The sequence below is a fragment of the Phoxinus phoxinus genome (genome assembly GCF_949152265.1).
Source record: "Phoxinus phoxinus genome assembly, chromosome: 1".
Classification (NCBI taxonomy): Eukaryota; Metazoa; Chordata; class Actinopteri; order Cypriniformes; family Leuciscidae; genus Phoxinus; species Phoxinus phoxinus.
This window is the reverse complement of record NC_136876.1, coordinates 11,064,532-11,091,791: the sequence shown is the minus strand read 5'-3', so window position 1 is coordinate 11,091,791 and position 27,260 is coordinate 11,064,532. Positions and strand designations below refer to the sequence as shown.

At 36.9% G+C, this 27,260-nt stretch overlaps 2 protein-coding genes across 7 annotated transcripts in view; one reads left to right on the top strand and one right to left on the bottom strand.

Moving 5' to 3' along the window:
- The window catches only part of rangap1a (RAN GTPase activating protein 1a), a 36,639-nt gene extending 23,319 nt beyond the window's left edge, over positions 1–13,320 (bottom strand). The window contains exons 1-14 of one of the 3 annotated variants that reach the window (XM_079615852.1): positions 12,747–13,320; positions 11,606–11,728; positions 11,389–11,516; positions 9,410–9,469; positions 8,409–8,588; positions 7,311–7,445; positions 6,391–6,549; positions 4,673–4,786; positions 4,479–4,578; positions 3,501–3,585; positions 3,158–3,287; positions 2,934–3,053; positions 1,273–1,378; positions 1,105–1,193 (exon numbers count right to left, since the gene is read on the bottom strand). In XM_079615852.1, the coding sequence (XP_079471978.1) occupies positions 1,105–1,193; positions 1,273–1,378; positions 2,934–3,053; positions 3,158–3,287; positions 3,501–3,585; positions 4,479–4,578; positions 4,673–4,786; positions 6,391–6,549; positions 7,311–7,445; positions 8,409–8,588; positions 9,410–9,469; positions 11,389–11,516; positions 11,606–11,717 (1,518 nt within the window). In that variant the 5' untranslated portion in view covers positions 11,718–11,728; positions 12,747–13,320. The remainder of the gene's footprint in view (positions 1–1,104; positions 1,194–1,272; positions 1,379–2,933; positions 3,054–3,157; positions 3,288–3,500; positions 3,586–4,478; positions 4,579–4,672; positions 4,787–6,390; positions 6,550–7,310; positions 7,446–8,408; positions 8,589–9,409; positions 9,470–11,388; positions 11,517–11,605; positions 11,729–12,746) is intronic. The other 2 variants (XM_079615854.1, XM_079615853.1) reach the window with 2 other exon arrangements.
- Positions 13,321–13,482: 162 nt separating this feature from the next.
- Positions 13,483–27,260, top strand: part of zc3h7ba (zinc finger CCCH-type containing 7Ba) — a 35,563-nt gene continuing 21,785 nt past the window's right edge. For 3 of the 4 annotated variants that reach the window (XM_079615655.1, XM_079615654.1, XM_079615653.1), the window contains exons 1-12: positions 13,502–13,644; positions 14,329–14,404; positions 14,858–14,894; positions 15,079–15,276; positions 19,397–19,555; positions 20,909–20,989; positions 21,127–21,183; positions 21,311–21,350; positions 22,501–22,664; positions 23,373–23,619; positions 26,970–27,028; positions 27,121–27,223. In XM_079615655.1, coding sequence (XP_079471781.1) covers positions 14,346–14,404; positions 14,858–14,894; positions 15,079–15,276; positions 19,397–19,555; positions 20,909–20,989; positions 21,127–21,183; positions 21,311–21,350; positions 22,501–22,664; positions 23,373–23,619; positions 26,970–27,028; positions 27,121–27,223 — 1,204 coding nt within the window. In that variant the 5' untranslated portion in view covers positions 13,502–13,644; positions 14,329–14,345. Of the gene's footprint in view, positions 13,645–14,328; positions 14,405–14,857; positions 14,895–15,078; positions 15,277–19,396; positions 19,556–20,908; positions 20,990–21,126; positions 21,184–21,310; positions 21,351–22,500; positions 22,665–23,372; positions 23,620–26,969; positions 27,029–27,120; positions 27,224–27,260 lie in introns of all 4 variants that reach the window. The other variant, XM_079615652.1, reaches the window with a different exon arrangement.

The following is a 27,260-nucleotide window of genomic DNA, read 5'->3' as shown; positions in this document are numbered from 1 at the left end:
TAAAATGCTTTCTGGTGTTTCAAAATTTGTAGATGTCGGCCTATCCTGGACATGGGGATCCAGGAACGACATGACCCCCATGAACTTCCATTGCCGTTTAAAGCCTCCCTCAGAACCACTTCTCCTGTCTTTCTCATTTCTCCTTTCGCGCTTGTACTTATCTCTCAAGTACTTCCATTTCCGACGGCAAGCATCGCCTAAAAGGTTACAGTTGTGACAGCTGCTGTTACCAGCTGGTTACGGTATTGATAACTATTGCTGTGTGAACATTAATGCTAGCTAATAGCTAGCTAATAGCTAGGTGATAATTTTAACGACAAGAAGTAGATGATAACCTTACCTGAATAACCAAGGATCCGTCCAATCTGTGCCCACACAGCCTCTTTGTGGTGTATATTATGATAGAGTTGTGTACTCATATCAAACAGCTCATTGTGCTCCGAAACAAGGACAACAAGTTTTTCTACCGGCACCGTGTCCATTTTTCTTGTTGTTATGGAAACGACAGGTCTCGCTACTCGCTTGTCATTGGTCAGCTGTCAAAAAGGCGCTTGACGTAGGGCGTTCTTTTCAGAAAAGTTAAACTTTTTTCAACTTTAAAAGACGCTCTGAGCTGCAGAAAAAGACGCCGGCGGTGGCGTTTAAAAAAGCGCTCAGGACTTTTTTGAAAAAACGGTTTACTCCATAGGGTTCTAATGTAAAACAGACGCTGGCAGTTTGAAAAAAGACGCTAAGTGTGAACGCAGCCTTAGTCACATATTTAAGTACTTTTTGTTACATTGTGTAGTACTAAGTACTTTCTTATATAATTACATTGTACCAAGTTGGTAACACATATGTAACTGACCCGGCTTGTTACATATGTGTAACAGTAGCTGCCTATTACATGTGTGTAATTACAATGTGTAAGTACAGGCTGTTCCATAACTTAATTACATGTTAAGTACATGTAGTTACATGTTATTACAACATCTACTACTAAGTACTTGATTATGTAATTACTCTGTATCACGGACACCGTAAAATAAAGTGTTACCGTTACGATATATGTAAAATCTGTGCGCAAACTAGCTCAGTTTTAGCTACCAGTCTGAATGATTTTACCTTCAACAGTCCAAGCATCACCAGTAACGATGACACAAAACTCAAACCCTGGAAAGACGGTGTAAAGAAAGCTTTACTCAGCACTGCATCTGAAACACACAGACACACAAGAATCAGTCAAACGTCACTCTCAGATCATTCAACAACCACGAGTTCACGTCATCTCACCGATACTCTCCAGCACGGCTGATTTCACCTCTGCGTCGTCGTCCTTATACACAGAGGAGATTTTCAGAAACACTTCAGCCATCTTACCAACATCCAACACGTCCACCTGCAAAACACACGCAAGCGCTCAGCACTGTTGCGTTTACTACGGTCTTCTCTATTTTGCGCCTTAAGGCGAGACACTACAGGTGAATAGGGTACAATTTTTAAATAATAGATATCACCATGAAACTTCCTCAGTTGATTGATTACACAAGTTCATAAAAAGAAATTATTACAAGTTTTTGAAATTTGTATGTTTAATTATGCAAATTAGGCATTATCTCATTAAATATGCGCAATTTTGCATATATTTTCACGGGATAGATCTGAACATATGATAAAGCCAGGTGCAAAATTCTTTTTTCATTTTGATTACCGGAAGATGAAAGGAGATGTTCAGAGGGATTTCAGGATATATGCTTTCATTACCTAGGAAATCAAAATTTACTGTCCATAGCTTTAAAAAATAGATTTTCGCCATATTTTTTTGATTAAAATGTCACATAAATCAGGCCAGGAATGATTTATTAACAAATCCCTCTGAACATATCTTCAGAATACTGCTAAGTGTATAACTGGAGAGTTTGGTGTACATCGGTGCTACATAGGCTGAGATGTGTCACTGGAGAATGACAAAAAACTAATTTTGAGAAAAAGGCATTTAAAGATTTGTAATGTAAAAAATCATACTTTTTTTAGTGGAAACAACTATTCACTGACACAATATCTCATCAAATCATTAGCAACAACAATACAAACCACCTAAATCACATCAAAACTTATAAACACAGCATTTATGGCCTTCAACTGAACAGAAAAACTGTCAAAAACACACATCTAAATGTCAGAGCGCGTCACGTGATGCATCAGAACCAATCACGTTGTCAGAAATTGACATCAGCCAATGAGATTTCGCTTTTAGGGTTAAATGTACATTGTACTTTCACGATTGGTTGCTGATTAAAAGGAAATGACCATATTTGGATCCGACAGCATTGTACAGCAGAGAGAGAGAGCTTTCCAGACGTGTGCGTGATTAAAAGGAAGAACACAGAGATCGCGGAGCAAAGCGTTGATTTACAACGCCAACTTTTGATGAATTTCAGAGAATTCTACAGACGCAAATAGACAAAGTGTAGTCAAATAAAGACCTAAATGTGTATTTTGGACTTTTTTTCACCACAAGTCTGAAAGAAGACATGTTATTGAAGACAAATAGCCCAAAATCGCAAAAAATTGACCAGTGAAAAAAAAAACAGTTTTTGCCTGCCGTGTCTCGCCTTAAATTCAATCACATTGCATTTCAAATGAGGGAGATTTAAATATTTGTATTCCAGTTTGCATTGCATTTTCCACTGGTTTTCTATGCAAAAACATTCTAGATCTTTGACATTTGTGTTCACGTCTCATGTTTTTGTGCAAGCACACCACATTTAGAAATAATCTCAAAACCTTGCGTTTTTCAATTACAATGCTTTGGGTCTCACGGTTTTAGAGATAAAACATGTTCTGCATGAACAGCCTCTAAGATAACACTAGAAATGACCTCTCTGTGTCTGTGCCTAGTGCAGAAGTACATGATGTATATGTGTTTATATATATGTTTAGTGTGTTCAGACCTGCTGCTGGATGAGGGAGCTTCTCCTTTCCCCGAGTCGCAGTAGTTTGTCTGGAGACGGAAAGCTCAGGAAAGACGAGACGTCTGGAGTACGAGGTGTTGAAGGCGGCGGCGTTGAGAACTGCACAAACATCCACAGATACACGTTTATTTCTCTTCTTGTGTTTTCATCTTTTTTATGTTGAATTCTACTTCAAACCGGAAGCCTTGAAGCTTTTATCGAACCTGATTTAATTCACTCTTTTCTTCCTCGCCTTCTCCCTCCTCCTCTTCTTCTTCTTCCTCCTCCACGTCTTCATCGTCATCGTCATCATCGTCGTCGTCCTCATCTTCCTCAGGTTCTCCCTCGTCGTCACTGTGTGTGTGTGTGTGCATGCGGGATGACAGAACGTAATTACGGAGAGTCTTTACGATTCATTGACTTCCATTCAAATGCATATGAACACAGAAGACCGCAAACGAAAGCTCATGCAAATCACGTGAAGGTATTTTTTCACATAAAGATGAAGGGAATCTGGAGGGCAAATGTACTTTGTAAGATTGACTTTGTTTAGTGTGTGTTTGATACCTCAGAGAGCCCAGTTTGTCTGCCATGTTCATGCTTTCCATCACCTCTCTAACACCTTCGCATCCCTCCTCACCCAGACTGTTGCCTAAACACAGAAACATTTATTATGAGTATTATACCGCAGTGTCCAATTTTATAATGACGCAAACATTTGTCGCTCATGTAGTCATCTATCCAGTGTCATCACTGAGATCCTATTAAAGTTTTTGTAATATTTAACATGTTTTTATTTGTTACATTTTCCGTTTTTAATTTGAATGTTTTAGTGATTTTGTTTTAGTGATTATATTGTTTATTATTTTTTATATTTAATGTAATATGTCAATATAGTTTTTAGTAATTTTATTTCACCTTTATTTGTATTTATTTTATTATTATTTTATTTTCCATTTTCATTTTATTAATTTGTTTTGCAATTGTTTTCCATAACTAGTACTAAAAATTAAATAAACATTACTACAAAAAATTAAGGTATTTACATTTTTTATGATTATTAGTAATTCATATTTACTTTTAGTATTATATATTTTCATAGCATTTTTAGTATTAGTTATTTTAGTTAAACTAATTGAAAATGTGAAATGTTTATTTGGAAACTAGCTGAAATAAACTAAGTTTAGGTATTCTTTCATTAATGTTTATTTCAAGTGAAAAAAACGTTTTTGTTAAATTATATATGTGCAACTAAGGGCTGCTTTATCACTGCAAACCACTGTTAGTGTGTTTCAACACATTTAGGAGTGTATTGTATATTAGGTGATGCACATGCACAAATACACAACGGAGACAGAAACAAATCATAATTAAATCTTAAATGTCAAAAAGCGGTTCATAACCTGTTCACCTTTGGTTTGAGAGCACAAACTTGATTAAACCATCAAGCATCTTTACTGATCACAGACTGTTCAGATATTTGTTTGTGAAATCCTGATGATGCTGTGATGTTTTTCTGTGTAAATGTGTTGTGTGTGTTTGTACCATTCAGGTCGAGTTTTTCCAGCTGATCTTTGAGTTGGACGGATCGGGCCACTTCCATAGCAGCTTCCTCTGTGATTTCACCGAAAGACAGATTCAGCTCCTGGTGAGAACGAGACGAGCATCTTTATTGATTTAGCTTTCATCATTTGCCTCATAATATATAATTACATTTAATTAGACTGATCCGTCAGTACCTTGAGTATCGGCAGTCCTTCTCTCAGAGTCTCTGCTATGGCACTGGCTCCTTCAGACCGAACAAGACAGTCACCGAAATTGATCACTTGCACATTTCGCAGGTGTTTCAGCGCCTAAGAACACACACACACACACACACACACACACACACACACACACACACACACACACACACACACACACACACACACACACACACACACACACACACACACACACACACACACACACACACACACACACACACACACACACACACACACACACACACACACACACACACACACACACACACACACACACGTAAGTGTTTTGTTGATTTAAGCGTCTGTAGATTTAAATTACAATGCATATCTTTAAAGAGTTTTTTCTCCACTTCAGCAGCACTTACACACACCAAACTTTACAGTTTTATTCCTATCTATATTATGAAGGTTTTTACTGAGGGATTTGTTCATACGTCATTCACACGGATTTATATAACATTTTAATCCTAAAAACATGATAAATAATTTGTTTTATGTCTGTTGACTATATTTTCTGATTTATGAAGTAATAAAAAGAGATATCCAAAATCCCCTCAGTAAAAATATTTAACTCTAATTTGTCAACAAAATGAATCAAACATTTTGAATCTGGCTTTATCCAATGTTCAGATTAATCTTCTGGAAATGTATGCAAATTAGTGCATTCTTAATTAGTGTATGCTTCATTTGCTAATTTAACCCTCTAAGTGTCACCCCCCTTTTTTGAATATACATGAAAATGCACTTTCCGAACTTAAATGTTTGTAACTCAAGAATGCTTTGGAATATGGATGTAAGATTAGTCTTGTTTTAAAGAAGAAAATTGGCTTAAAAAAGTTATAGAAGTTTGAGTTTATGAAAATATAAAATTAAAAAAAATAATTATTCAAATTTTAAATAAAATATATTTTTTCAAAACCTGGGTGACTCTAAAACTGCACAAAAATCAAAGCCAAAAATCTGAACAAGTTGTGTTTTAAATTTTAGGTTGATATCTCAAAAAATGAGCTTTCAGTAAGATTTAGTTTGGGCGCAGTACCACACTTTTTCACTAGTTGACATTACTGCCCATATAAGGGCGCCTCCATTTCCATATATGGTTTTTCTTTATTTCTAAAACATTTTCAGACCTTTTTTTCTAAAATAATTGAACAAATGCTATCTTTTGAACTCTTGGCATGAAAACAAACTGAAGTTTCTACCATTTTTTTCATGTTCATCACTATTTCAAAATAAAGGACTGAACACCTTAGGAGTATGAAAATATTATTGTTGCAAATTGATAAATTACAGCTCCTCTGTAATTTATTTTGAAAATCAGTCACCAAATATGAAAACTAGAGATTGTAAGCTTTCAAATGATATATAGTTTGTCAATATTACTTTAGGTTTTTACTAAGATATTATTGTTTTAAATATCTAATGTCAAACGTCCCACCTGTGGGACGGTGACAGTTAAAGATTAAACAACATTTAAAAAAATAAATAAATAGAAAACAATTGTCTTAATGCACTATAATTATTCAAACGAGGAAGTATGGTGATATCTATTAAAGTTAGTTTTTGTAAAAAAGTAAAGTTTTTGACCTGTGTTGTCAATACATCCACACAAATATTTAGCTGTTGATGCCATTCGACTCTTTCACGATTTAGATGTTCACCTAAAGCACAATAAGTGTTTCCCAGTGTACCTCTGCCATAGCGATGGCTCCTCTCTTGGTGAAAGTGTTGTCGTTGAGGTTGAGCACTCGCAGCTGTGGGTTGTGCTTCATAGCTGTGGCTAAAGCCGTGACTCCTGGGTGATTGATGCCGTTCTGGGGCATGTGCACTTCCTCCAGACTGCCAATCAACTGAGAAGATAAAGCATTCGCCAGTGAGCCAATCAGGAGTGTGTTTCCCGTACCACGGCGTAACTCGCTGCTTCACTACCACAGTACGATGCATTGTTGAAGAAATCAACTTGCTAGTCACGATTGTTTCCCCAAACCGTAAATCGGTCGTTGGTTAATGACGTCACTCGGGTGTTGGAGTAATAACTACTTTTGAGGTCGAATTAATGCTAGATATTTTGCTATAAATTACAGACATGACACCTGAGGACTATTTTGCTTTATTTCCAGATTCAATCATTGGCTCGTTCTTACTAGAGCACGTTCGCACTCTTTAAAAACAGTGCTTTAAATCTCTTGACAAACTAAAAGACGTAAATTACATTTGTATGTATTCCAAATAAAAGATATAGATTATACTGAATGTCAGCTTGCTTATTTGGCTTAAGATAAGGATTTATTGAGTCCACATGTCATGAAAACAAGCAACTCTGCTTCTAACCACAGAGCTGTCGTTCCAAACACACAACTTTGCGATGTTGTTTGCGAATGTTCGTTGAAACGATGATAACGATGCTGATAACGACGGAACTTTGCGAACATAGTTGGCTAACGATGCTTTTGGGAAACGCCTGATGAGGGGAACCGAACAACGTTTGCAATGGACCAAATGACACTGGCTTATTTACAGGTAGATTTTAAAATAAAACCCCAAATAAATGAAAATCAAGAAAATAAATAAAATATCGTAGCTGAGATTTTGTTCTCGTGTCCTTCAGCACCTGAAAGGCCTGCGCCAGCGCTGTGGCTCCATCATTCTCCAGTCGGTTCCTGCCGGCGATGAACACCTTCAGCTGCAAAGGGGCGCCGAGCGCACTCGACTCCTTGTGACACGCCGTCAGAGCCGCCGCCAGGATCTACAGAAGCCGAAACACCACATTAATTAAAAAAATTAAATTGGCAATATAATTAGGGTTGGGTATCTCTTGAATTTGAATGATTACGATTATGGTTCTCAATTTTTCTCTTTTTCCAATTCCTCATTCCAATTTTACCTTTCCTGTGCCATAGAAACACAACTAGTCTAACTTAGTATACATTTCATGCATTATTAAAGACAACTAAACACTCAGTAATTAAAAAAGAACTAATTCAAATAGATACAACTGAACACAGATACGAGTGAAATAAACTTTTTTTTCAATTTGCAGGTATTCAGGTACAGAAACTGTAATTAAATGTAAAATAACTTGTTTTGCAAATATGCATTACAAATATAGTTACACGAGTTATTCAGTCATGAACGAGTACATTTTCTCTTGTGATATTATAGAGACTGAAGGTGCTGTCACTTTAAGAGTTATAGTTCCCAATATAGTTGCACATGCAGCACATAAAACAATGGCGTCGTCTCGCGCTTGAATGGTTTGAAGTCATATTGAAATGCTCACAAAGGAATTGATAAGAGGAATCGAAATATTAAATGTATAACAAATATCTGATTCCTGACCCCAAGTATTTGATTCCAGAATTGGAATCGATTTTCGATTCTCAACCCTAAATATAATAGAGCGCAACAGTTCCGTCCACTTTTAAGCATCTTTGGTTTCTGAACTAGTTTCCCATTCATTTGGGAATGATTTGCTTGTCGTGATTCTCTGATTGGTGGATATTTCTCTGCAGAATAATGGGTAATGTAGTTTTTATTTCTGCTGTTAAAATGACTATTTTAAAATGAGTTTAAAGCAAATAACATCGATTAACAACCTCATATCTCACATTACGTCCATCTTACACAGTTGAAGTTATCGTTCAAAATCAAGTTCTTCTTGATGAAATGGGGAAATTTTTCCTGTAACATCATCATAAACCCCGCCCACCTTTCCTCCGCCGATGCCCATTCCACAGTTGTTGAGGCGCAGTTCCTGCAGCGAGTGACAGGCGGCGCTCTTGAGCAGCTTCTCGATGCCTTTCACGCCATCGGGTCCAAAGGCGTTATCGCTCAGATCCAGAACCTTCAGCTGAGCTCCCGCCGTGATTAACGCGTCGCCCAGAGAAACCTGCAGAAAAACAGCTTCCTATCGTTAAACGCTCTGTTCTAGTCGCAACTCGAGTTACCCGATCAGATTACTTTCAGGTAAGTAACTAGTAAAGTAATGCATTACTTTTAAATTTACCACAAAACATCTGAGGTACTTTTTCAAATAAGTAATGCAAGTTACTTTGTTTTCCACTTATTGACTGATACCTCTCTTGTTTCTGAGAAATCGTGAGTAATTGCAGAGGCATTGTGTATAAACATGATGGTTATTGTAGTTCTAGACTAAATGTGAGCATTTGCGCATCTCACTTGCAACAAAAAACAAATTCAGAATTCCTAGAAATACATAAAAACAGTGAAATGCAAACTCAGAATATTCTGCAACCTGCAATAATTAAATCTGTTAAATAACACAAACATACTTTCTGTATTTAATCTCACTTTATTAACCAATGTCTTTTATGCTGACCTTTGATGATCCAATTTAACCATACGAATAAGCAAAAATGACTTTAGTTAAACATAAAACATTTTCATATTTTTTTTTTTTTATAGCTGAAGATTGTTATTACCGGCAAATGTATTTTTTGTTAGCAAGCCCGGCCCAGGTGAGAAAAAGTAACACAAAGTAACGTAACGCATTACTTTCAATAAAAAGTAAAACAATTAGTTAGTTTTTAAGTGAGTAATGCAATATTGTAATGCATTCATTTTAAAAGTAGCTTTCCACCAACACTAGGAGCACGTTGGGTGTAATATAGAGATCGCAAAAGGGTTTCACCAATCAAAGATGATCGTGGTACTACATAAAGAAAACTTTGTAAAATCGTCAAATCTCACCAGCGCTGGGGGAATTTCAGGTCGCAGGCGGCCGGTAAACATGTCGCTCCAGTGGCAGCACTAGCAGAGAGAGAAACAATGGAGATACAGGACACAGATTCAGTTTGTTTCCTAATGATAGCGTTAAGTAAACAAACATTACAAAAATGTCCTAAATCTTGGCAGCCAATAATTCAACGCAGAAAACACACTTTTACTGATTTACATAATTCACTTTTTCTTTTCTTTTTTTCATCATGTCACATTTGGGGCTCTGTAACATTGTGATTGTCACAAATATTATTTATTATTGCTGCAAGTGAACCTGTTATTTTAGTTTTTCTATTATATAATAAAAATTATATTTTATGTCAAGATTTTATTTCAATGACTTTTAAAGCCAAAATTCCGACTTTTAACATCATTATAAGATAAAAAGTGATTATGATGTTAAAATAATTTTGGCTTTAAAAGTCATTGAAATAAAATGTCGACATAAAATATATAGTTTTATTATATTATAGAAAAACTAAAATCACAGGTTCACTTCTACCTGTTTGACTTTAAATTTCATAATTATGACTTTTAAAATCATAATCTTTAAAGTCCCTGTAAAGGTAATTCAAAAAAAAAAATTCTAAACACATTATACATGTTAGAAATGTATTGCTAAAACATATTACAAAGACTGTGAACTGCGAAGTACTGAATTGTGGAGTTAGACCGTTAAACAGTTTTTCACCATTGCTATTTTCCGGATTTTTTGGGCGGGGCTAAAACGGGGGCTCGATGACGCACTGGAGCCCCTGAGCTACTGGACACGCCCCTACTTGATGACGTACTGGAGCCCCTGATGCTGGCCGCGGCGCTCCCTAACAGTATAAATAGAGCACATTCGCATCAGTTTGCCGCTCAATCGCGAGTTACTGTCTGTACTATTATTAGTTACTACAGCCTACAGTTTGCTAGTTAGCTATGCCTTCGTCACAGAAATGCGTAACGTTACTACCTGGATGCGATCATGTACGAAACAGATCGGTGTCCTTATTTAAATTTCCTAAAAACGATCACATCAAGAAGAGGTGGATTAATTTTGTGGAGAGCCACCTTGATGGAGAGCTGAGGATCACCACCAAAACCCGCCTCTGTAGTGATCATTTTACACGGGATAGTTTTATAAACTTTCGTCGGAGACAACTGCATGCTCTGATAATCCGCTGTTACTGGTGAATGTGGCCGAACCGACTATCTCCCGCCTCGGCCTTCATCCTCCCGTCGCGCCGACACCTGGTGCCATCCTCGGCAGTGCGTGCCCACCAATGAGGGTAAGCTGCCTTGTGTGCTTATGTTATAATTATAAACCTAATAAGCTGCTAGGAGCATCCATTCCGGCTGTAGCAGTGACAGTTGAGTGTGGCGACGGCAGCTTCCCCGCGAGTGGGCGGGGTTTCAGCGCAGCCAGCGGACACACCCCCAGCGTTTGAGAGCAGAGACAACTGCTCATTTTTTCAAGATTTTGATAGCTTATTTTATGTTCTTGCCGGCTTTTTTTATCATTCAAATTTGGCTGGGTGGCTAATAACAAATTTTTCTGTGATATGACAAACTCAGAACACATACTTAATTTTGACTTTACAGGGACTTTAAGTAATAATATCTACTCTTTATTCATTATATTGTTTTCTTATGGTGGAAATGGGCTCGAAATTATGACTTAATAATTTGAAATTATGACATATAAAGTATAATTATGAGATAAATTCAAAGTTATAACATACTTTTCAAGTCATAATATTGACTTTTTATGCATGATATCCGCATGATTGTGGCGAAAATGGACTTTCATTTATATTTCAGTTTATTGCCAAGGCAACATTTCTAATTTTCGTTTGGCTTATAGACCTGCAACCCACTCTCAGATCGTGAACGACTGTTTTGGGATAAATACAAATAAAAATGAAGTTGAATAAAAGTGAAGATCATGAGTGTGGTTCCAGCACCTGCAGGTCGCTCTTCTTCTCCAAGGCTTTGGCGATGGTCTGCGCCGCCTCCACGCCGATGGTGTTTCCCTCGAGCCTGAGCGCACGCAGACCGCCAAACTCCTCGATCTCCTTCACCATCCTCTCCACTGCACACAAAACCACACGTTATTCTCTCATAAACAGATGCCAGACATTATTAGATGATCACCATCGGCTGATGTGCGTCTGAGCTCACCAGACTGAGCGTTGTCCAGTTTAAGACCCTGTCCTTTATAGCTGAGCTCTCCCTCGTTGACTTGAGCTTTCGCCAACGAGTCGGCGAGATTTGCCACATCATCTGATGCCATCCTGACACCAACTGAAGACCATACATAAACACATAAGAGATTAAACAGAGAAGAAACAGGTCAAGAGAGTCATGAAGGTACAGTATTAGACACACGTTAGAATCAAACCCACTTTATATTTAAAATTAGGCCAAGACAGGTAAACAATATCATACGCTGATCAATTGTGAGATTTTGGGCTATTTTAGTTATTTGTGCTTTCCATAACATCCAATACACTTTAAAGTGTCTATCTATTTGCGTAGATATCAAATTCACTACCTTTAAAGACTTACACTTACACTTACACACACCAAACTTTACAGTGTTATTCCTGTCTATATTCTGAAGGTTTTTACTGAGGGGTTTGTTCATATATCATTCAGCTGATTTTATGTAACGTTTTATTCCTAAAAATAGGGTGAAAGTATTTGTTTTCTGGCCGTTGACAGTATTTTCTGACTTATGAAGAGATGAAAAGCGATATCCAAAATCCCGTCAGTAAAAACCTTTAACTCTAATATGTCAACAAAGTTAAACAAGAATTTTGAACCTGGCTTTATCCAATGTTCAGATTTATCTTCTGGAAATGTATGCAAATTAGCGCATATTTAACTAGATAATGCCTCGTTTGCACATTTAAACATAACATTTAAGAAAACTAGTAATACAAACAATTATTGCAATTCTTAATGTAATCAATCAATAAGTCAAAATCTATTAGATCATATTTTACCATGTCATGTTCATAGTGTATTTCCTTAATTATTTTTATTGTTAATATTAAAGTGCATAGATGAATTCATCCCAAATAAACCTATTTTACATGTTAACATGTTAAATATTCTGAATTGTGTAACCGCTGTTGTTCACCCCTATATTAATGTGGGCATGTTGTCATATGTAGCTAATAATATGAACATGTACGTTATCCAGATTCATACACCATATGATCAACACACAAAACACGTTTTCAGCGACTCAGCCTATTACACCTATACACTCATTCCCGGAACAAACTTAGTGTATAAATATTATGTTTGTACTTACAAGTGGTGTTTGAAATAATGTCTGGCTGTAGATGTAGGCTATTTCTTTTTTCTCACAATTCCTTACTCCCGCTCGCGCTGATGACGGAAATGGTGTAGACGCGCAATGATTCATGGGGGTTGTAGTTCTATCCTAATTCAAGAGCTCTTAATTTTGCGTGTCTTTTTGTCATTTGTTTGAGATTTACTGTCTGTGTTGAGTAAAATTAACACAAACCAACGACGTTATAACTGGTTTAGGATTTAAAAAAAATAATAATTTACAGTAGGCTATTTATTTTGTTGGCTGGTTTAGCTTTAATATATTTGAAAAAACTTGTTAAACTGCAGTATTAAGTTTTTTTATATAAAATTATTTAGGAATATAAATGTTTATAATTACGTGTCGATTCAAGTTTGTGAGTGTCCTGAGACCTCCGTTATATAACGTCACTGTAACATGAAAAGCGTTACTTTTATCAGCGCTGTTCATGATGGACCAATCACATGTCGTTGATTCCTGTACATGGGTTATTTGAATATTACTTTATCATGTTTATTATGGCGTGTTTCCATTTGTATAGCAGTTCTCGACTCTATAAATTAACATTTTACAGTACATACGTTCCTAATAAGGAATAATAATAATATCAAACCGTTCAGAGTGAGATTTGAACGCGGATTCGTGCCTCCTGGCGGAACGGTCGCGTGCGTCTCATGGGAAGCGGTTATTAACTGGAAACATTTGTCGAGTTCACAGTGCAGTGTTGTCGACACATGATACATCTGGAAAATGTCTTGAGATTGATCAATTCATAATCTGTCAGTACATTACTCTAATGTTGTAGACACGAACCACGGACACGCGCGAAGCTCAGAAGAAAGCGCGTTTGCCAGGTCTTGATTTTCTCCAGACACAGGTGAGTTTAGTGGGGTCATCTGGAAAGTTTGTGAGACATTGATATGACTGTTTTCGGACGTTATATTTGCGCTTTGGTGGCTGACTTTGTGGGTTATTGGGTCCTCGTTTTGAATGTTTATTTCTAGCTGCTTCAGTTTCGTTTTTGCAGAAACTGTAGGGAGGAAGTTCGCTTGGGCGTGTTTCAAATGTCCACTAGTTCTTCCATTACACTAACGTTAGCGGTTTTGAGGAGGATCTGAGCATGTAGTTTATGCTATAATATTTGTGTACTGTATTTAAAAGTAGTGTCACCTCCTTCAGGCTTTCATAAACGCATAAATAAATAGTTAACTGTATTTGTAAAAGACTAAAAATGGTTAATCGACAGTAAGTTCACTGACTATGCAATGTATTGGGGGGGAACTAATATAAAGTTAAATAAAAATGGACAAATGTCTTATAACTCTTGTGAACTCTTTTAAAATGTCACTCTTTTTTGTAAATGACAGTTTAAAACTGTAAACTTTACAGGTTCTGTAAGTGTGTTTACATTTTTACTGTATTTTTACAGATTCTTTAAATCACAGCTTCCAGTTTTTTTTTTTTAAACACAGGGTTTTTACATTGAAGGCATTAGTGTTTTTTTGTTGAGCAGATGGTAAACGTGACCTTTTACACATATGCTTTTGTTTGTTTTTTTTAGGCTTGTGATGGTCAAACATGAGCGCTGATCGTCAGAAGCGCAGAGAGGAGATTCAGAGAGCGTTGAGCTTCATCAAGTACGACAAACTCTCTAACCCTGCAGCGAGACATAAAATGCTACATCGCTCTATTATTCTCGGACCAGATTGTTTATATCCGCGTTGCCAATTAGGCCAGGAGAAAGAAGATTCACCAACATGTTGTTTTTGTCAAAATCCTTGATCCCTGAAGCATGTTTCATTATTGTGCTTGGTTTAATGCAGTGAAGAAACTTTTTCAACTCTAGTCTATCAGCGAACACTTTTAGTGCTTCTCAACTGGCCCAAAAATGAGTTTTTGCTTTGTTTTTGATAGTAGATTGTGTTGGCATCCAATCAAAGTATTTTGGCACCGATTCATGCGTTATCTGGTCAAATTCGACAGATGTAAAACATGAGCGGATTGTGTGAAACAAGCCAGTCGAGAAGCACTGATCTACTCGGTCATCGCTCTTATAATTATGAGTGACTGTTTTTATCCTGTGTCTACAGATGTTCTCTGCCTTATCCGGACCCTGCAGGCTATGAGGTTGGAGGATATTTTGCACACGCATGCTTATCTGAATGAAGACACATTCACAATAGTTCACCATAGTACAGCTGATTAACCTCACTCAGACATTTAGCGTGTTGGTACTGTTATTGCAGCTCAAAACGAGTATTTAAAAAGATTCATAATGACCATTTGTTTGTTTCTTCTGTCCCTGTTGCAGGGGTTTGTGGTTCAGCTGGTGTGTGATCTCTTAGACGAGGGCAACGCCGCGTTTCGAGAGGGCGAGTGGACTCGGGCGCGGGGTCATTTCAGCGAGGGCGTCAACATCTCTCTTTACGCTCAGGCCGAGGGGCTTCACGTTCCCGACGCCCTCCTGGAGAGTCTGTACATCAACCGCGCGGCCGCACATCAGAACATGGTGAGTGTACCTGTGTTTACAGACAAAACTGTGAAGTTAACTTGGGCGCAAAGTTGGAATATTGTATAAAACATTTTACGAATATGCATTTCCATCCGGTGTTCATGAAAACAAAATTGTCACTTCATGGGAAATTGGTGCAGAATATCTTTTTTTATTGTACCTTTATTTTAACTCTCTTATGATAATCTAATGATCTCTTTTACTAGAGTAGCAGCCATGCTAACTCACTATAAACCTTTCAGTTTTAAACAGAAACATTTTACCAAAAACAATTACATGTCTTCTTTACCGCGTTCTTTATGACCCCTAAATGCATCAATATATATCAATAGATATATTAATGTGTGAGAATTCTGGGAGGGAATTAAACCGAATTATTTTGATGACGTAATTTGGCTCCGGCGTTCCAGAACGGCTGACCCAACATTTGAGATGCTGTTCAATGAGATCGCTCTGCTGGTTAGCCCATATTTCCGATCACATGATCTGTTGAGGTAAAGTCACATGACTTTTTTTTTTTGTTGCACGTTTTTCGGTAAACGTGTTTCCATAATAGTTTATGCACATCGTCTTATCGAATAAAAGAGTATCCGCCTTTTTTTTACGTGCATTTTTTTAAATGTATGCATATCCTGATTGTTTTTTTTATGCAATATCCCAAAATGGGCATAAAAATAAATGCCAGGGTCTCTAGACTCCGATTCCACCCTGACTTCTGTAGTTTTATCTGTGAAGTTCCTGATGGATGTTTTATATTTTATGTTGCATATGAAAATATTGATTACTACTAATAGTGATCGGTGATATGGATTTTTTTTTTATATATATCTTGACTTGACATTACATCACACTATTTCATTTAAAAATAGTAAATATAGTTAATAAAAATAAAGTAATAAATAGTAAGATTAGAAACAGGTTGATGGTAAACCTGCTGGGCATTCCTGCCTGACGCACATCCGCCGGTGCCAAATTGACCGTTCGCAAAGACCCGCCCCCCTTAGTTACTGTCGCTATGTCCGACAAGCTACGCCGCTCTCACACACACACACCATGTTCTCACGCTGTGAAAAATACATTGTGGAGCAGAGAGGAGATTGCCAACACGCTGACAGACAGGACAGGCCAGGTTACTTTTCGGTTACTTTTGATATTAAACAAAGTCTCACCCTTCAAATTTGGTCATTTTTAAAAAAGAAATGTAAACAATAAATACCGTTTTGTGGCTCTTTAATGTGACAGATCGCTGTAGCCTCAGTTAAAGCCGCTCGTGAACCGATCATCTCTTCCTTCTAGTTCATTTATAGCATCAAATAAACATGAATGAACATCAGAAGGAATGTTGTTTTAACCGCGGAAAGGCGTCAGTACACTCCGCTTCTCAAGTTCAAATCCTCCCATGTTAATCCACTAACTCTCCTGACTGCTTTGTCGGACAAAATGGCGGATGGCGAAGTATGATTGGTCAGATCACCTGTCAATCAATCAAGCTCCCTGCGACGGGTCAATTGCCAACCTCAGGGTCATCAGCCGGGAGCCACCCTTCGCCGATGTTTCGCCCCTTTAGTCCCAGAACATCTCAGGGTGGGACAGGGACGTCTCCCTGCAGCTGGACTTAGATCTCAGGTCCTTATGTCTTGTGGCGTCTCGGCACTCCAGCTCTTATCATTCCTCCTCAGCCATAGCCAGAAGCTTCCTTTCTCCGCCTCTTCGGAAAGATATTTTATATTTTGTCCGTGGCATTCCTCTACCAGGTCGGCGTACCGTGACTTTATCCGCTCGTATGCCTCCTGTACTGCATCCTCCCACTTCCACATGCTTTCCCGTCTCTGACCACAACACAAGGTCCGGTCTCAAAGCAGTTTGTGCAATAGAAGCTGGGAACTGCAGCCGCCTGTCCAGGTCTGCTCCACAGGTCTGTGTGGTGAGTTTGTAAATAGAATTTAAATAGACAAAAAAAAAAAAAAGAGAATAAATTTTCCGATTTTTAGACAGAAAAAAACGGAAAAATCACGAACGAAAGAAACCAACACTTTCAAGTTAAAATGAAGTATAATACAACTATACAAGTCTGTTTTGTGACATTGGGTTGCACAGTTTTTATTTAGGACACTTTTTTTAATACACGCACACATACAAATGCGTCCATTCGTATTAGGCACGCACACACACACATGCATACACCTCATGTAAAGATGCGTGAAAAAGTAACGGCCATCCGCCTCCCGAGTTTCATTAAAACTCATCCCAATCCCCTCTTCTGCTGTCTACCACTTCTTTCACCGTGTATTTGTTCGTTTCTTTTATTATTTTATGCAATCCAAAACACTCTAACCGGCCGCGCTTCGTATCTCTCGGTTCAAATCCTTCCTTCCCGCTCTGCCAGAAAGCCCGCTGTCATTTGATGACGGAAAGCATGAAATTACCGTAATAAGCCGTATATTGCCGAAAAGCGCATGTCTACTGTCAGGGGCAATTTGAATGGTTTTGATAGTGCAAACGGTTGAAGAGTTACGGTACAATAAATACAGCTCGCTGATCTGTGTCGGCGACGACACATCCGGTGCTAAAGGGTTAACACCTGTAGCGGCCCTGAGCCAGAGATGGTAAATAAAACATGCATAACAATTGCAATAAACTTACTAAATTAGAAATAATCAAAAAATATATAAACTTGAAAAAAATCACAATAAAAATTTAAAATGAGCAATTTATACTTCAGATTGCAACTTCTTAATTCTGACAAATAAAGAAATAGTTAAAAACATGAATAAAAATAAAGTAAACACTGTAACCAACCGTGCACTCAGTAATCTCAAATATCTGTGTGCTTTTGAAGAATATTTTATTTTTAATTTGCTGTTGTATAGTAAGGTTTAGCCTTTTCGCCCCAGTACTCTCAGTTGCCCCTCGCCATGAGAAGAAATTGAAAACACAGACAAGAGTTCAGTGTTCAAGCTTTTTCAGAGGTTTATTGTTCAGCTAGGGTATATAAACTCAACGGCAGGAATACATTAGCGTCAGTAAGTCATGCGCTAGGATGCGAGGAATGTTGAAGGATTCCTAAGGAACCAGGCGAGGATATCTCCAGACACGGATAAGGAGCGAGGACGGCACGATAGCATGAAAAAGAGCTTATTGAGCAACTGTGAAGGTCACAGATGCCTCTCTAACTCCAGCTAGATTATCTGACTGAGGCCTTCAGACACGGGACACTATAAGGACCAGACAGATTTAGCTGGGTTGAGGACTTCTAGATGTGGTTCAAATCCTCCCACTCATCTTTAGCGGGAAGTTTGTGATCCCTTTTACTTTTAGCCTGTTATGTTAATGTACCTACTGTGAGAGTCTTTGTAGTTGACAGCATTGGTTAAGTGGTTACTTGAGCTATTCGGTCAAATTGAATTGTGAGATCTATGTCAACACTAGATCCAATTAATCAAATGTGTCACACTTATCAACAGCTGGATGTGCGAGGGTTCGTGGAGTTATATTTAAAGACTTGTTTAAAGGTACAATACAGGTGAAACTCGAAAAATTTGAATATCGTGCAAAACTTAATTGATTTCAGTAATTCAACTTGAAGGTGAAACTAATATATTATATAGACTCATGACTTTCTTCCTCTCTGTACCTTGCAAATACCATATTTTTACAGCGCTTTTTAAACTGAGTCATACTTGGACATTTAAACCTTTTAAGTTGAATTATTGAAATAAATGAACTTTTGCACCATATTCAAATTTTTCCAGTTTCACTGTATCTTCTGCAAAATGCGTGCAGTTTTGTTTTTTTAACAACTAGAAAGCCAAAAGTTATATGGTGTATTTTTGTAGTGCAACTTTAGATTATCTAAATTTGTATTTTCTGAATGCCCGACAGTATATGAGAAAGTAGTATAGTGTTTGCATTTCTATTATTAAAAATGTCATTCACCTTCTTTGTTTATCAGTTCTGTCTAAGTAAAAAAACGGACAGTAAACTAGTGAAGATGGAGAACATCTTGCACATGCTGTCAAAATAAAAAATAAAATGTCAAATATCGGCCGATATATCGGTCGAGCGCTGATCACTAATGTGAAGCAAGAGTATACATATGTTGTATTGTCTCTGTCAGGGTGAGTTTGACAGCGGGGTGAAGGACTGCGAGCGCGCTCTGGAGGTGTGTAAGGACAGCACTAAAGCGTTATACCGTAAAGCGGTGTGTCTGAAGGAGTCTGGGAAGCTGAGAGAGGCGTATGACTGCAGCGCTGCGTGTCTGCTGGCCTCACCGCAGGTAAACCTCTCACACAAGTATCATTATGTAGGGAAATGTCTCCGCATTAATGTGTATTGTAAAGGAATTTAGTGAAAAATGAATTAAAATTATTATTTGAAGTATTATGTAATATTATTTTTGCGGTTAATAATTATGTAGGTATTTTTACTGTATTTTATACTTCGCAAATATGTATTTTTAATCCAGATTATTTATCCAATGGGGGAAAAAAACTAAATTAAAACTAAACTAATTAATTAATTTAACACTATTCAATAATCACTAAAAGGCCCAAAATTATTATTTTTATTGTTTTTGAATTTGTTTTTAATCTATACAGCTCAACCCTTATCTTTGTACAATTAAACTAAATGTATAAATGTGACATTTAAACCGGTATGTCCCATTTTAAGAATCATTTAAAACATTTCAATTATAGAATAAATAGACACAATTACACAGTGAATGAATGAAAAAATAAAACGGTAAAATATTCAGCATTTTCACAATTATATATGTTTATGACCATAAAGAAATAAATGGTAACTGTTGCTGCTCATTAATGTGTGTTAATATATTGGTGCTAAATAAACGTGATTTAAATATCTTAAGTAATTTAGTGAAAAAGTAGTATTATAAAAAAAAAAAAACTGTAATATGATTTAATATGCAATATTATTTACCATTTTTATTATGTACAATTATTTAACTACCTGTACATTTTTACTGTATTTTATACTTTTTAGTCCAGGTTACATTTCCAATGGGTAATAAAACAAACTTGAGCAATTTCATACTATTCAATCTCACTAAAATACAGAAAGTTATTATATTTATATGCATTTCTTTATTTTGTAATCTATATTACTCAACCCCTTTCATAGAGTTAAACTAAACGTATAAATGTGACATTTAAAGCAGCCTGTCACAAAATAATTTAAAACATTTCAGTTAGACTAAATAGACTAAATTAATACACCATAAAAATAATAAATACCAGTACGTAGTATTCAAAAACAATTCAGCAATTTCAGAATGACAGATATTTAAGAAATTGAACTGAAATAAACGGATAACTGGGAATAATATGTATTAAATATGTATAACTGGGAATAATATGTATTAAATATGTATATTAAGAACATGTAATATGTAATAAATATCTATATTAAAAAAAAAATGTATTTATCTATCTATATTCTAAATGCTTGTTTGGAAAAAATCAGGAATGATCTTTCTGTTAATCTCTGGGATATGTGTCTAATAAACAGATAAATTAACTTGATCTTCTGGAGCATTTGCAGTGTTTATCTGCACATTAGTTAGTGTTCTAGTCAGGGTTTTCAGTGAGGTTTTCTGTGTCTTTTTCAGGACCAGACGGTCAGTAATTTGTCCCAGGAAATCGCAGCCAGTCTAGGCCTGAAAAACAGAAAAGCGTACATCAGTTCTCAGGTGAGCACCCAGAATTCCCTGCATGACATGTTTTCAAGCGTTATGTTTCAGTGCAATAAAGAAATGTTTCATGGAGATAATCATATTATCGGACGGCTTTATTTGCATAATATTTTCTCTTTATTATTCTGTGTCAGAGTGGGAAAGCGTCAGGATCTGAGGACGACCGGCTCGTATCTCCACCTTTAGATGAGGCAGGACTTCATTCAAAAGACAAAATCAACGTTTTTAAACTCTAATCAGCATTGCATGAATTTGAAAATCTCTCTCTCTCTCTCTCTCTCTCTCTCTCTCTCTCTCTCTCGTCTTTCGTGTTTGCAGATATCGTCTGTAGAGCTGGAGAAAGTGGCTGACTCTGCAGGTACTTAAAGACATTTATTGTGTTCAGAATATCGTGATACTGTCTGTGTGAAATGCTGCATGTTTTCCTGTAGCTCAGATAGTAAAGAGCAGCGCTAGATACGCCAAGGTCTTTGGCTCAAACCCCAGAGAAAGCATGAGCTGATGAAATACTTCAAAGGCAATGCAAGTCACTTTGGATAAAAGCGTCTGCCAAATGCATAAACTTTACAATAAGACAAATGATGTGTAAATGCACACTAGTTCAAACTATTTTTTTTATAGAAATTAGTACTTTTTTTTTCAGCAAGGAGGCAGTAAATTGATCAAAAGTGACAGTAAAAACAATTATAATGTTACTAAATATTTTCTTTTTGAACTTCAACTTTATCAAGAATCTTGAAAAAATAAAATGTATCAACTATTTTCAGCATTGATGATAATATTTCTTACTATTATCAATGTTAAAAAATGGTCAAATCATCATATTAGAATGATTTCTGAAGGATCATTTGATCACTGGAATAAATTACATTTTAACATAATATTCACACATAAAACACTTATTTTAAAATGTAATCATATTTCACATTATTACTGTTTTTACTGTATTTTTGATCAAATAAATGCAGTCTTGATGAACAGAAGAGACTTAAAAAATTAAGCACACTGTGAGAAATGCGGTTTAGAAAAGAAAATCTTGACCCATAATGTTATCTGACTGCTAAAAGTTCAGGTGATTTTACACAAAATCTAAATAAAAATACAACATAATCATTTATTTCTGAAATAATGATAGAGACACACATACTGCATACAGTTTGCAGTGCACAGTATGTACCTGTAAGTGTTTATTTTTATTTTATTTAAATTTTTTATTGAAGTTTTACAATAATAACAGGATATAGATACAGGAGAATAGTGAAAAATGATTGCCCCCACCCAATTAAAAAAATTATCAAACAACTTTAAAAAAAAAAAAATGGTAGTACGGTAATAATAAAAATGTAAAAATATCATCTCAAGACACAGTGTAATACAAAGTATGTCAGGCATAATGTCTCAATATATGTTGAATATATGTTGGATCGTTCAGTACGCAAGTGTGTCATGTTAAGTTCTGCTGTTGATCATGCGTGTGTGTGTTCAGTATTGTCGTCTCCTCTCGACAGCGGGTTGGTCTCCTGTGTTACCGGCCCCGGTCCCCGTGAGCGACTCCCACGAGGCCCTGGGTCTGTCGGTGCCCGTGTCTCAGCCGCTGGAGGACAACGACCTGATGGGAGACGAGCTGGACCGTCTGCTGGACTGCATGTCCAAAGAGGAAGACACACCGCAGGTGTGAGCACCGAATATGAGTATTAGGGGTGTAACGATACCCTCATATCACGACACTGAACTCACGGTGCGATATTATTGCTATACTCTAAGACTTATGATAAAAGGTTAACAAAAAATGTCCTGTTGATTAAAATGCTAAATTTGGTGTTTCATTGTGTGTGTGTGAATGAATAGTCTTGGACTTGGTGCTGGAAACCCAACGCACAGGACAATAGAGACACCAGAATAACAATATTCATGATTCTGAAGCTGAAAATACTGAATTATTTTAGACTAATATGTTTGCACTCTTTCACTGACTAGATATAATTAAAATAATGTAGGCCACTTTTTACTGGTAACATCAGACATTTGGCATCATCAGGACCCACAAATATTCCCCCATTCCATTATTATACATTATATTTTAACAATATATATATATATATATATATATATATATATATATATATATATATATATATATATATATATATATTAGTAGTTTAATGTAGTACTGACACAAACTCTGTAAACTTCTTTTTTTTTTTTTTCTAACACAGTATTTTTTATTTTGGGTGACCTATCCACAATACATATTGTGGCATTTTTGTATTACGATATATTGTTACACCCCTAATGAATATGAAATGATATAGCTGTGATATAGCTTATTTTAGTTAAATTTAAAAGTTATCAGTTGAATCTTTCCCTGTTTCGCACTCAGAGTGGAGTCGTTCCCACCGGTCTGGTGTGTTTCTCGTCTGTGTCTCCTCGTCTTCCTCCCGCGTTCTTCTCCTCCGTCGGGAGTCAGTTGAACTCGCTGGACTCTTTCACTAAGACTGAGATGAACTCCTGCTCCAGCCTGGACGCATTAGACTCCATCTGTTCCTCCACAGACGCTATTTCCCTGCAGCGCCCTCTGGTGGTCGGAGGAGACGTGCTCGACTCGCTGTCTGAATTCAGTCTGCCAGGTAGGGGTGTGCCATATCATACCGTCCACGATAACACCGGTATACATTTTTACATGATAACAAAGTGTCATATCGCGATATCAGTGATATAGCGACGCGATGACGTATGGCGCATTAACGTTCCCTATCGCGCACAATAACAACACCTGTCTGAGAGTAAGAGCAGCATGTCAGCCTCCGACGATGATTTGGTACCTAAAAGGGGAGCTACTTCAATAGTATGGAAGTGGTCTGATTACAAGAGGTCAGAACGATTAATCGAATCGCAATCGCGATTTAAAACGTTGCGCTTAGCTAATCATAAAAAGGCTGCGATATGAAAAATATGTCCCAGAGCATGACTGTCCTCTTTGTGTGGCAGTCTTACTAAACCAACTGAGTGAGCGCACCTCTGTTATACTCTGTAGAAGCTAACCAGCATCTACTGGTAGTGTTCATTTCGTTAGCGAAATCTATGACGAAAAATGTGTGTTGACAACAATGATAAGACAAGGCGAAGACGAGATAACGCCAACGTCATTAAATGATAACTGTGACTAAATAAACATGCAATATCCTTGACGAAAGAAAAGTCGACATGTAGTTAAAAAAAATAAAAACTTGACCAAAATCACTCTGTTTTTGTCAGGGGGGAAAAAGACGACAAAAAATGCTTCACGAGCATTCATGCATGCGGTTGCCAGATTTCAACTATTTAAATCCCCCAATCAGAGCTTTTCTGTTCAAAGAACACGACTTCTTCCCAGTGTTTTACTCAATGTGATGATACTCGAGGCAACTTTTTAAGCAATGTTGCCGAGTGATGTTGCTTGGGCACTTTCTCATTGAGAATGGGCAACACATTTCTATCTGGATAAATTAGATCGGCCATGGATCCTGTGGGTCACCTGGTTGCACGTCTCCCCTTTAATCTTTGCAATCTGGCAACCCTGCGCGCGCACTCTCTACACTGCTAAAGAAGGACGGATGATCTAACATGTAGGGCTGGGCATCGTTCAAAATCTTTCGACCGGTGCCAATTTCGATACCTCAGTTTCGATACCGGTTCCTAACGATACTTTTTTCGATACCAATTTTATGAAATCCATTTTAACAAGATTACATAAGATATTACCTCAGAAAAACTTTTATTTTTTATTTATTTAGTTTTATTTTTTCAGTTTGACTCATGCTCCTTAGCCAGTTCACAAAGGAATAAAAAATGTTTTATAAAGCACTCATGCTCACCAAAGCTGAATTTTAAATAAAAAAATACAGTAAAACTTTAGTAATATTGTGAAATAGTATTACAATTTAAAATCGTATCTAATATATTTCAAAATGTAATTTATTCCTGTGATGTCAAAGCTGAATGTTCAAAATCATTACTTCAGTGTCACATGACCCTTCAGAAATATGAAAACAGTTTGCTGCTTAATATTTTGGAAACTATGATTTTTTTTCATGATTCTTTGATGAATAAAAAATTCAAAAGAAAAGCATTATTTAAAAACGAAATATTTTGTAACATTACACATGTTTTAATGTCACCCTTTGATAACTTTAATGCATCCTTACTGAAAAAAATTCTGACTAACCAACACATTTTTGAACGGCAGTGTACATTCAGTAGGTTATTATTTATTGCAATATAAACACTGTCCGAGTGATCAACAAGGTATCTCTTCATTTACCAATCGAAGACGGAGCAACTTTCTGCTCTTATGTTTACTCCGTGCACTGTCAAGGTCTTCATCGTGTTTGTCGTGGTACCGGTCTTTGCAGCAATTATTTTACCGCAAATACTGCATCGCGCGCTGTTGGCATCGAGCCTGGAGAAATGTACCCACACTTTTGATCGACTTTTCCACAGCTTTAAGATATTATGTGTGTCTGCTCGCGTATGAATATGTGCACGGAGAGTTTGTGTGTGTGTGTGTGTGTGTGTGTGTGCTCGCGTCTCATAAGTATGCGTGTCGAGAGTTTGTGCATGCGCGCGCGCGTCTCATATGAATGTGCGCGGAGAGTTCCGCGCGTTTCGTGTGAATAGAGTTTGTGTGTATGTGCATGAGCGACTTTGTGTGTCGTTGTGCATTTCATATGTATTTGTTTGAGCACTGACGTTGACGAGTTAACTCCATAGGTATCGAAATCTGGAACCGAACATGTCATTTTTCGATACTCGATAGTATCGAGGCAATTCGGTCGGTACCTAAAAAGTATCGAGACTCGGTACCCAGCCCTACTAACATGACAAACAAGTAACCTGCAGTTTAGCGATCTCCATTTGAGACTTTCTGCTTAAATTAATTAAGTGTCATAACAGCAATAAATCCATTTTGAAGGTTTGTTTGCATTGCTGTTGTTTGTTTACATTTGTACTTAACATTTTAGGTCAGGTGACAATATTGTGCAGGCTCCTGAAGAGTTACAAGGTTAAAGGACTTTCCTTATTGTTAAACTAAAATGTTAAGGAGTTATATGTTATACTTTTACTTAAAATATACTGGGAAAACACTACTAACTTGTACCAAGGCTACTTTTTTTTACTTTGCTTACATTTGACTCATGCTGTGTGACTGTCTTGCACCATAATGCTGCTGCTGCCACCTTATGACGATAGATCACGCTTCGAATGAGCTATTCTGTCATCAGTGACAGTAGGAAAAGGATGGAAATGCCCTTCATTTTGTTTGCACTAATAAATGCTGCTGGCTGCAATCACCAATAAAAAAAAAAATTTCTTCTTCTATATCGTCTTAAATATCATTATCGTAAATATTCTTGAAATATCGTGATATAATTTTGAGGCTATATCGCCCACCCCTGCTGTCAGGTCCATGATTTTTACAAGAGTTGTACGTGTATTACCTACAAGATATTTTATTTGGTAACACTTTTTATTTTGATGGTCCCTTTTGACCACTCTACTGACTAAAAGTAACTTTGCAACTACATGTCAACTTATTCTAACCCTACCAGTCGTATAATACTCTAATGAGAGTTAGCAGACATGAAGGTGCAACGTCACCTTTTATTTACAGAAACTAGTAGTGTCGAGATATTAAAATAGTTTACGAAAGTTATTGCAAATACATTTAAAATAATTACATTTTGTGATTCCCAAAGTTTCAAGATCTTAATGTTTTTCAAGGTTTCTGCTCTTTTTAAGCAATGAATTTACATTTGCATTTGTGATCGTTATATTCTTCTACTTGGTTTGATATATTGAACTTGGGAGACTTAGACAAATTACATTCAAATGACTTTTAAGATTTGATTAATCTCTAGAAATAGCACTTGTTAAATTCCCCATTTCAGAGACTGGGAACAAATAAATGAATTCTGCTGTGTGTGTTTGTCTCTGTCAGGTGGGAATGTCGGTCGTAGTTTTCTGCCGTCGGTCAAACTGACAAACTCTTCTCACCTGGTGAGTGTGACGTCTCTGACTGCTGATGATATGAACGCATTAGAGCATCTCTGTTTAACGTGTGTGTGTGTGTGTGTGTGTGTGTGTTACAGAGGAACGGTCATGTGACCTCCACACTTTCCTGTCTGTCCAAGAACCCACTGGAACAAACACATGAATTTGCTCAAGCCTGCAGCAGCTGCTTCACTTCTACAGGTGATTCTCATCTATCCATCTATCTATCTATCTATCT